This window comes from Nuphar pumila, chromosome 1 (genome assembly GCF_984573655.1).
Source record: "Nuphar pumila chromosome 1, dmNupPumi1.hap1.1, whole genome shotgun sequence".
Classification (NCBI taxonomy): Eukaryota; Viridiplantae; Streptophyta; class Magnoliopsida; order Nymphaeales; family Nymphaeaceae; genus Nuphar; species Nuphar pumila.
In genome coordinates this window covers 24409853-24421438 of record NC_143249.1, presented here as the reverse complement: position 1 = coordinate 24421438, position 11586 = coordinate 24409853, and the positions used below count along the sequence as shown (strand labels likewise).

Sequence of the window (11586 nt, the reverse complement as noted above, 5' to 3'; positions counted from 1 at the left end):
AAGAAAGCAAATCTATTTCTTAGGAAAGGAACGAAACAAACGCCCCCTTAAGAGAAATTGTGGTTTCCCGAGACTTCAACGAAACTCGGGTTTGAGTTTGTCCAAGAAAATGCTTTCCCAGTGTGACCATTTGTTCACTCAAAGGCTGTTCATGTCCATGGGGAAAGAGTCAATGTGCATTTCTGTAATTGGTGCTCTTCGTATAACTGCTGAGATCCACGGCGTGGAAGACAAGGGGAAATGAGAAAAAGATCGCTCCTTCCCATCGAAATTGAGAGAGAGAGAGAGCACTCAACCCCAGAAATGGTGGAGGTAAGCTTCTATCCATCTGAATTTCTACTAAACTCATGGTTTTTGATGTATTTTCTTGCGGAAATGATAAGATCAGGACGACCCATTTGTTCAATTTCTTCATATTCCGATTCTCCCCTCCTGATTAATCTAATCTAGGGTTTGGATCCATATTGCAGTTTGTTTTGGTATAAGTTATTTTCTTTCGATGCAGATTTCTGATAAATCTAGCGTTGGAATTTTCACAGATGGTGAATGTCTTCTAAATATAGAGACACCCGTCTTATTGAATTGGGGCTATTGAAATCTTTCAGATTTGTGGGTACCATTGTTTCATTAGCTTGAGTTTTAGGGTGGTACCTGGATTTTGGTTCATTGATAGCTTCCATTCATAGATTAGCACGAGTTTTTGGGGTAATTCGTTATATTGGGTTTTTAGGGATTGGAAGTTGGGGTTTGGTGATTATAACTTTGAAGGTAGAAAGTTGGACGATGGTGCCATCAAAATTTGAGGCTTCCAAGCAATACTATGCCACAAGTAGTCTTGTTGTTGGTTATGCCTTGTGCTCTAGCCTCCTTGCTGTGATCAACAAGTATGCCATCACAAAATTCAATTTCCCTGGACTATTGACTGCCCTTCAGTACCTTACATCTGCATTAGGTGTTTGGATTCTCGGGAAATTGGGGCTTCTTTACCATGACCCATTCTCCATTGAGACTGCCAAGAAATTCCTCCCTGCTGCACTCGTTTTCTACCTGGCAATCTTCACAAACACGAACCTTCTCCGCCATGCCAATGTGGATACGTTCGTCGTCTTCCGATCATTGACGCCCCTCTTGGTTGCCATTGCTGATACTGTCTTTAGGAGACAGCCTTTACCATCTAAATTTACCTTTGCGTCTTTGGTGGTCATCTTGGCTGGTGCAGTTGGATACGTTGCCACAGATTCGGCCTTCACCCTTACTGCATATTCATGGGCATTTGCTTATCTGGTTACAATCACCACAGAGATGGTGTACATCAAGCACATGGTCACAAATCTGGGGTTGAACACTTGGGGCTTTGTTTTCTACAACAATTTGTTGTCGCTGATGATGGCACCACTGTTTTGGATCGTAACTGGAGAGTACAACGATGTGTTCTTTGCCATTTATGGGATTGAGACTGGCCATTGGATCAAACCTGGTGCATTTTTTGCAGTCTCATTGTCCTGTGCATTTGGCTTGGCGATCAGTTTCTTCGGGTTTGCAGCAAGGAAGGCAATCTCTGCCACTGCATTTACTGTCACTGGTGTCATCAATAAATTTCTTACAGTGGCTATTAATGTTATGATCTGGGATAAGCACTCTAGCCCACTGGGATTGGTATGCTTGCTTTTCACTCTTCTAGGGGGAGTTCTCTATCAACAGTCTGTAACTGGAGCCACTCCTCTGCAGCAGGATACAGCGACCACAAAACAAGAGGATGAGGCTGACAGCCACAGTGAAGATGAAACGGATGATGAAGAAAAGAGGTCAGAATAAGTATTCTGGGTTGCAATCTAGGGAAAGAACTGAGTGTCCTTTCCCCCCTTCTTTGGCATTTTTCCTTTTCCTAAGTGGTAAAATTCCGCTTTAATTGGCGGTTGAGAATGTATCTAATGTGAAATTATAGTTCTCCTGTAGGTTATAATCAATTTTAATTTTTAATTTGTAGGAGGTTGCCTTTGAATTCTAACATTCTTGGGTGAGCAATACTACATGGTGTATCTTTTATAAAATTGGGTTCCATCTTTATTCTATGACATACACTTGGTTTGTACAAGGTGAAGGATGTATTTTAAGATCTCTTTTCAGCATGAAGTATGTTTCTTTCCTCTTTTCTTTTATGTCATATATAGTTCCCCATAGTGGCTCCATTGTGCAGCCTTAAGAAGTAGCAGAAGATGTTTATTAGATGTGTCTTTTATGATTTAAGGTTTACAGTACATATAGTTTTTTTGTACCACAATGACAGATATAAATGGTTGAAGAACTTGTTAACTGAAAAACCTAAGGAAATGATTTTTTTTTTGTGGAAAATCCAAGGGAAAAGCCCCGATCACCAACCGCACATTGGCTGGCCTCCGGTTGGTAAAACCCTTGAGGTCCCCCCTGCTGCCCACCGGTTTGTACACCCAACTTCGACCTTGCGGCAAGGGATGCCACCCATGGGTTTCGAACTTGTGATGTCCCGTCAACTTGGTGACATTCACAAGTCGCCCCTACCGCATGAGCGGAGCACTTGTGGGCAAGGGCATGAATAAATATAAGAAATAGATTTTTTAGTAATTTTTAAGGAAAGTCAGGAAAAAAAAGTTTCCCATGGAGGTTAAAAGCTTGTCCTGCCATCTAATATTGAAATTCTTTGTGTTTGATTGACATTATGTCATGAGTGGAGTCCTTTTAGATATTGATGAAATGAAATGGGGATCTTCGAAACACGAGCTTAGATTAACAAGAGCAAGTGTCAAGAATGACACTAAAGCATAACCCTTAAAAAGGGTATAACTGGAAACAAAATAAAAATAAAAATGTATTCTTTATTGATATGAAAAACCAATTGCTTAAGAAGCATTGGAGTAAAATACAAGAGGGGCTGCACCCCTTTATATACACAGCTGAAAGAGGACTCAATAGAGCTGTTGGGCACAGTCCAACAGCTCTATTTAGAGCTATTGGAATGTGTCAGTCCAACAGCTCTATTAAGAGCTGTTGGACTGTGTCAGTCCAACAACTCTATTGCTAGTCAAGTCTGGACAGGACTTGACTAGCAACAGTCATTCTAGTTCAAACTGAACTAGATGACATAAAGACAAAATAAAAATAAAGAAAAAAAATTACAGAAAAGAAAGAAATGAAAAATGTATTTATATATATATATAATAATAATATAATATTATTATATGTACATATATGTACAGTTTTACATTTTAACACTCCCCCTCAAACTTACGGTACAATGAGCGAAAGTTTGTCTAAGAGAAAGTGAAATCGGGGAGCAGCGAGAGGCTTTGTAAAGAAGTCTGCTAACTGATATTCTGAAGTGACATATGGCAGATCAATTATCCCGTGTAGATATTCCTCTCTGACGTAGTGACAATCCATTTCGATGTGTTTGGTGCGTTCGTGGAATGTTCTGTTACTGGCAATGTAGATCGCACTTTTGTTGTCACAACACATTTGTGAAGCCTTTGTTGCTTCAACTCCCATGTCAGCAAGCAGTCGTCGGAGCCAAACTAGTTCCATGGTCGTGGTTGCCATGACTCTGTATTCAGCTTCGGTGGATGAGAGAGATACCTTCTGCTGCTTTTTACACCTCCACGAGATTAATGATTCCCCTAAAAAGACACAAAAGTCAGTGGTTGAGTGTCTGTTATTGGGATCACCTCCGCAATCAACATCAGTATATGCAATTAAATCAAGAGAAGAGGAAGAAGATAAGAAAAGTCCTCGTGAAAGAGAGGACTTGATGTATCTGATAATACGCATGACTGCTCCCATATAAACAGAAGTAGGAGCATGTTGAAATTGACTTGCTGTATGAACAACATGTGCTATATCTGGTCTGGTAATGGATAGATAGAAAAGTGCCCCGACAAGCTGTCTGTAAGGAGTAGGGTCTGCAAGAAGTTCTCCATCATCAATCTTCATTTTAACATTAACAACTTCTGGAGTGTCGACTTTCTTATCATCAGTAATACCAGACCTGAAAACAATATCAAAAGCAAATTTAGTCTGAGATAATAAATATCCTCTAGGAGAATAAGCAACTTCAATGCCTAAAAAATATCTCAACAAGCCCAAATCAGTCATTTCAAAATGAGATTTAAGAAGTGTTTTGATTGTTTCAACTCCCTGTTTATCGCTTCCGGTGATGATCATATCATCCACATAGAGAAGAAGCACAATGATCCCTGCATCAGAATTCTTAATAAACAAAGCTGTGTCAGTTAAACAGAATTGAAAACCAATATCAATCATAACACGACTAAACCTATCATACCAAGCTTTTGGTGCTTGTTTAAGTCCATAAAGAGCTTTTTCTAAGCAAAGGACTTTACCCTTAGGAATACTTAGATCAGGAGGGGGTTCCATATATACTTCTTCAACTAGCTTTCCATTTAAAAAAGCATTTTTGACATCCATTTGAAAAATAAACCATTTTTTGATAGAAGTTAAGGCAATTAAGGTTCGGACAATAGTCATACGAGCCACCGGAGCAAAGGTTTCTTCATAATCAATCCCATATTCTTGGGCATAACCTTTGGCTACTAAACGGGCTTTATATCTTTCAAGAGTACCATCACTCTTGGTTTTAATTTTATAAACCCATCGACATCCTATAGTTTTCTTCCCTGGAGGAAGATCTTGAATATTCCATGTAGAAGCCTTTTCAAGTGCATCTAATTCAGCTTTCATGGCTTCTATCCATTTGATATCATTTTTTGCTTGAAAATATGTGGATGGTTCTTCATATGAGTGAATTAATGCAATAACTGCCCTATATGTGGGTGAGAAAGACTCGTATGATACAAACTTTCCTGGAGGCCTCGAGATTTGGGTTGATTGTCTAGTTGGAATGTTAGAATATTTCTCAAGTGCACATGGAGGATTAGACTCTTGTCACCTGGAATATTGAATACTAGTATCTCTATGAACTTCTTCATTTTCAACATTAAGATCAATAATTCTTTGATCATCATCAAAGTTACAGTTAAGGTCATATTCATTAGATGTTGATGTTAGATCTAGCAAAAAGGAGTACTCAGTGACGTCTTTTAATTTTCTAAAATCAAAGAAGCTCTCCTTTTCAAGAAAGGAAACATTTCTAGACACATATAGTTTATTATTTTTGAAGTCAAAACATCTATAACCTTTCTGGTTTTCAGCATATCCTAAAAAGGCACAGGGAATCGCACGAGGGGAAAGTTTATCATTTTTGTCAGTAAATATGAAACATTTGCACCCAAATATTCTTAGTCTAGAGTAGTCTGGAGAAATGTTCATAAGTTTTTCAATGGGAGTGATATTTTGTAACGAAGAAGATGACATCCTATTAATGAGATATGTGGCAGTTAAGGCAGCTTCTGCCCAAAAGTCTTTCGGGACTTGATTTGCTATTAATAAAGTCCTAGTGGTTTCTATAATATGGCGATGTTTTCGTTCTGCCAGTCCATTTTGTTGAGGTGTATAAGGACAAGATCTTTGATGTGTGATGCCATGCAATTTAAGATAATTTTGAAAATCTGTGGATAAGAACTCTCCCCCTGAATCTGTGCGAAAAATAGTAATATCATTTTGAAACTTGTTTTTAACCATATTCTGAAAAGTTTGAAAGTATGAAAATACTTCAGACTTATGTTTGAGAAAGTACATCCACGTATGTCGGGAGAAATCATCGACAAAAATAACATAGTAAACAAATCCTCCTTTAGAAATTACTGGTGCAGGACCCGAAACATCCGAGTGTATTAATTCAAATGGTCTTGAAGTGAAAAAGGTTCTGTTCTGAAATGGTAATCCTTTCATTTTGCCGAGAATACAATCTTTACAATCAAATGATTCAGAGTTACAAAATTTCCCTAGATTTGGAAAATGTTGGATTTTGGCTATATGTGGGTGACCAAGTCTCTTATGCCACAGTTCCAACTCTATTTTTTGAATATTATAACAAAAAGCTTTCTTCGGCATTTCTAAAAAATCCATGTAATAGAGTCCTCCTTCTCTATGGCCTTCCCCAATCAGCTTGCCTGACTGGCTATCCTGTACCCAACAACTATGAGAAGAAAAAGAAATATTACACCCATAATCAGAAATTTGAGATACAGATAAAAGATTTAAATTTAATTTGGGAACATGTCTAATTTCTGGAATAAAAAAATTTTTTGTTTTATAAATTTTTTCAAAATTTCCTATTCCTTTTATTTCAAGAGAAGTCCCATCAGCAGTAAAGACCTTTGACACACTTGTTTTATTTTTAACACATTTGGATAGACTTTGATTATTTGGGGTCATATGAAAAGATGCACCAGAGTCAAGAAGCCAAGAAATTTTACCTAGATCAGAAAAAGATGAGGCTGCTGCGCCGGTTGAAGCTTCAGATGAGGAAGAGGCACATTTGATGAGAGGCTGAAGAATCTCCATTAGTTGGGCCAGGGAAACTGGTGCATCCTGATCTTTAGGCTCTGATCCAGCAATTGCAGCTTTTTTTTCTCTCAGCTTCTTAAGTTTGGGACATTGTGGCCTATAGTGTCCCGGTTCATGACAGTGATGACAAATAACTTTCTTCTTATCATAGTCACCATTTTGTCGGTTAAAGTGAGGAGGCCTATATGATCGAACATGATTCCCTGGTCTAGACACGGCTAAAACGGAATCATCTTCAATTTTTAAAGAACCTTTCCGGAGACGATTTTCTTCCATTGTTAACTCTTCAATAGTTTCAACAATAGAAGGAATTTTTCCCCGGTGAAGTAGGGCCGATTTAGTGGTTTCAAATTCCGGCCTTAATCCAGTGATAAACTGGTAAAAATGTTCGACATCGAGTTGTTTCTGACGAAGCTCGATGTCTTCGGCACAATGCCACTTTGGTTCTAAAAGGGGAAGTTCTTCCCAAAGTTCGGACAACCCATTGTAATATTCACGAATAGTTTTGTCTCCTTGTGTCATCATTCGAACTTTTTCTTGGAGGTTGTACATGTGTGCAATATCTTTAAGGGAATACATATTCTTAAGGTATTCCCATGCCTTATCGGCATGATCAAATTTGGCAAGACTTGAGCATTTTTTAATGTCAACGCTATTGATAAGCCATGACATTATCTTCGCATGAGATATTCTCCATTCTTTCCATTTCTTCTCGTATGAGGCAATAGCCTTGATTTTCTCTTCTTCCGATAGAGGGACCTCTTTATCTCCCTCCTTTTTAGTAAGAGATAGCTTAGGTTCCGAATCAGAACCATCCACAATCCCCCATAAGCCTTTTCCCCATATATGGTGCTTCATGATTGAAGCCCATGTTACATAGTTCGTATCGCTTAGTTTCATAGGCATGATGGTGACTTTATCATTGTCTTCCATCGATTACAAGGAGAGAAAGAATAGGGATAGAAGAGAAACAAGAAGGAAAATGAAAAAGAAAGAAAAAAATAATACAACAAGATGTGAAATCTTCTCCAATGAAGTGATAAAACACTTCTCTTCAAGTGACAAACACTTTTGCAAACGGGCACGGAAATCGAGGCAGCTTTTCCTCAAGATTTAGTACTTCCGCGGCTCTGATACCATGAAATGAAATGGGGATCTTCGAAACACGAGCTTAGATTAACAAGAGCAAGTGTCAAGAATGACACTAAAGCATAACCCTTAAAAAGGGTATAACTGGAAACAAAATAAAAATAAAAATGTATTCTTTATTGATATGAAAAACCAATTGCTTAAGAAGCATTGGAGTAAAATACAAGAGGGGCTGCACCCCTTTATATACACAGCTGAAAGATGACTCAATAGAGCTGTTGGGCAGATAGAGCTGTTGGAATGTGTCAGTCCAACAGCTTTATTAAGAGTTGTTGGACTGTGTCAGTCCAACAGCTCTATTGCTAGTCAAGTCTGGACAGGACTTGACTAGCAACAGTCATTCTAGTTCAAACTGAACTAGATGACATAAAGACAAAAAATAAAAATAAAGGAAAAAAATTACAGAAAAGAAAGAAATGAAAATTGTATTTATATATATATATATATATATATATATATATATATAATATAATATTATTATATATACATATATGTACAGTTTTACATTTTAACAATTGAATGATCTCATTAAGGAAAACTAAGCATTTGCTTCTTCTGTTTTGAGTGATCATGAAAGCTAAAAGCAATTTTATTTTCTAAGGAAAGCTAGAATCCCTTGTTCTTGTATAGTATTCATGAATACTTCCAGTTGGTGCTACTTTTTATGCTTCAACAAGAAAAATATGCTGTTTCACTTTGACATATGAAATCCAAAATTTCACAACTTACATGTGGATATTGATCAAGGTGAGTATGGAGCATGAAGTTATGAATTTAATCCATTTAGCTTTAAAGTTCTGTCTTACATGTATTAAAATATGGAGAAAAAACATTAAATAGAAAAAATTGGGAAAATAGTTAAAGATATAGTAATATACCGTGCATGTATGTAAATTCTTACACTGTTACTCTCCCCTTCCCCCCCCCCCCCCTCTCATCCCTTAGTTTTCAATCTTCTCACTTTTTTTCTATCTTCTTAGTGGTAAAAAATCAACCATTGTCTTATCATAATGGCATAATCTAATATCCTAAGTAGTCAAAATCACCAATCAGCACCTAGGCAGGACCATAGTGACAAAAGTTTAAAACGGCAAATTTCTCGGCAGTGAATTTCTTGGGAGATTTTCAACTTTTTGAATATTTCTCGAGTTTTTTTCGGAAAATCTCGTGAAAAATTAAAAAATTAAATAAATTCTCAAAAAATCTAAAAAATAAAATAAAATAAACTAATTTAATTTTACATGAAAAAAGTATAAAATGTACTTTCATTCACTATGGTTGGCACAAATTGAACTAAAAAGTATTTTTACTTTCATTCAAATAAATTACTAAAAAGTATAAATGCAAATGCACTTTCATTCACTATAAATTGTCGTTTTAAACTTTTGTCACTATGGATGGCACCATATGCATCGCTCATGCAAATACATTCAGTAGATCATCAGAAGGAACCATTTTCATCAGGTCATGGTTCCCAACCAGAATAGAATAATCTGAAGAACATCAGCAGTATATTCAGATTCTAGCCCTTGATAACCCCCACAAACATGAATCGATCTCGTTGAATGAAATGGAATAATATATCCTGAAAAGGCATTCCTACATTCAATAACTTGGAGAAAGGAGAACCGTGCCTCACCTTAGAAATGAGATGTTGGACATGAAAAGCGTAAATTTTAGAACAAGAAAGCTAATTATAATTAATAACCACATATTGCTAAGAAAAAAACTCCTTGTACGGTGCAAGAATCCAGCATGGAGCCTACAAACTGCAGCAAACAAGCGGGGCTTTTGTCTCTCAGTGCTCTCACAGAACCTGGCTGTTGCAGACTTGCAGTCGGGTTGCCTCTCAGTGCTCTCACAGGCAGAGCCGCAAACGTTTTTTTGTGTTTTTAGCAAACAAGCGGGGAGTCTAGGGATTCACCTAGGGTTTCAAGTGGGAAAAAAATTTGTGACAAACAGTATCGCGATATTATCGCGAGATTTAGTAAATCTCGCGATAATATCGCGAGATTTTGTCACAAAACAAAAATCTCGCGAGAATTTGTAAATCTCGCGAGATTTAACCGTTTAAAACATTTATAATACATGTCGCGATTTTTTCGCGAGATTTTAATAAATATCGCGATATTTGTCACAATGGGCTGGACTAGCCAACCTAACTGAGACCACAAAAAGAAAAGATAAAAAAATTTACAATAAATTCTTAAAAATAATGTTCAAGACAATTTATGAGCTAAACTAAAAAAATAATACATAATTCATGAATGAAGGCAAAACATTAAAATATAGTTGCATTTCTAACATTCAAATCCATCTAAAATGTCATAGTACAAATGAAAGATAGAGGAAGCATTTCATATAATGTTCTAAATCCTAAACATTTTTTTGTTTCTTTTTGTATTTTAATTTTTTATTTCCTTATATTTTTCCAAAAGAAATGATACAAACCTATTATTTTCTTATCTTTCTCACTATTTTTTATATTTTTAAAAATTTTAAAACTTTTGAGATTTTTCTGAGAAAACCCACTTATTGAAAATCTCTATGAGAATAACCCGCACAGAGAAATTACCTTGAATGATACAAGTGACTATGATATATATATATATATATATATATATATATATATATATATATATATATATATATATATATATCCTTATCCCAACTACATGGGGTCACTTTGTGAGTCATGTTTCTCCATTTCTGTCTATCTAGAGCTAAAACTTTGGTCACTTTACGATCTTTCATGTCATATCTAACTGCCTCCTTCCAAGTCTTCATTGGTCTTCCTCTTTTTCGTGTTGTTTCTACTTGTACCATGCCAATCTTACTCACATGAACCATGAGAGCTATTCGTGCAATATGTTCAAACCTATGTCACATGGGTGCGGGTACGGGTGCGGGTGCAACACGGGTGCAGAGCAATTTCAAAAATTTTGAACATGGGGACATGGCTATATATATATATATTTAAAATATATATAAACAAGTAATTCTATTAAAGTAACAACACAAATTTACCAAAATATAACACATAAGGAAGCTTGTAAGTGTGATAACAACAAAACTTATCATAAATCTGTCCAAATTAATTTTAATAAATAGACAAAAATAGACTCGGTCAAAGTTGACCGAGTCCAAAATGTGGACGGACTCGGCCCCGGTGCGTTGACCGAGTCCGACACTTAGTTGACTGTGTCTGAAGCCGCACCCGTGTCGACGCGGGTGCGTCAACCTTTTAGCCGAGTCCGTGTGACTTAGGTTCAAACCATCTTAAACAACATTCATTTATTTTATGCTTTATTGATCTGACTCCTAGGCACATTCTAATAGATTATTTCTAATTTTATTCTTTCTTGTAACCCCGGACATCCATCTTAACATATGCATCTCTGCAACAACCACTCTGTCGTTTTAGGAGTCACCCAACATTCAGCTCCACATAACATCGCGAGAAATTGCCTAAAAGTTTAAAACGGCAATTTCTCGTGAGATTTTCAAAATATTGCGAGATTTATGAAAAAACATAAATACTACAATTTAAACGTGATATTTACATTTTAAACAGCTATTTATCGTGAAAAATCCGTGTATTTTAATTTTTAAATAATTTTTATTGATATTTTCTTATAAAAATATTTGTTACATTTTTATTTATTTTTTATTGCCGATATTTTGTCGAAAATTGTGAAATTTATGATTTTTTTTCAAGTTCTCATGAGTTTTTGAAAAACGGGATTTTGCCGTTTTAAACCTTTGTCACTATGTAACAGTCTTGTAGAAACGTCATTTCTGTTGTAGAGGTACCCTTTTACTGCATAGCACACCACTAGACTATCTCCACTTAACCCAGCTGTCATTGATCCTATTAGTGATATCTTTATTAAATCCTCAATTTTTGTTATAATATTGACCCTAAGTACCAAAACTTATGGAATTATTGACCAAATTAAATTCCTTGAGATTCTATGT

General features: G+C 36.2%; 1 protein-coding gene across 3 annotated transcripts; it reads left to right on the top strand.

Moving 5' to 3' along the window:
- The first annotated feature begins 232 nt into the window (after positions 1-232).
- Positions 233-2226, top strand: LOC149848381 (GDP-fucose transporter 1-like). Of its 3 annotated transcripts, none has more exons than XM_090011365.1 (2): positions 233-312; positions 540-2226. In XM_090011365.1, the coding sequence occupies exon 2, from the start codon at positions 784-786 to the stop codon at positions 1813-1815; it is 1032 nt and encodes a 343-aa protein (XP_089867491.1). In that variant the 5' UTR covers positions 233-312; positions 540-783; the 3' UTR covers positions 1816-2226. The 3 variants fall into 3 exon arrangements, with proteins under 3 accessions (XP_089867491.1, XP_089867509.1, XP_089867500.1); XM_090011383.1 differs by having other exon boundaries at positions 245-312; positions 731-2226; XM_090011374.1 differs by having other exon boundaries at positions 245-312; positions 506-2226.
- Positions 2227-11586: the final 9360 nt, after the last annotated feature.

What these genes read in the sequence shown, in the direction of transcription:
- LOC149848381 (XM_090011365.1), top strand. Translation starts at nt 784, where the DNA reads ATGGTGCCATCAAAATTTGAGGCTTCCAAGCAATACTATGCCACAAGT.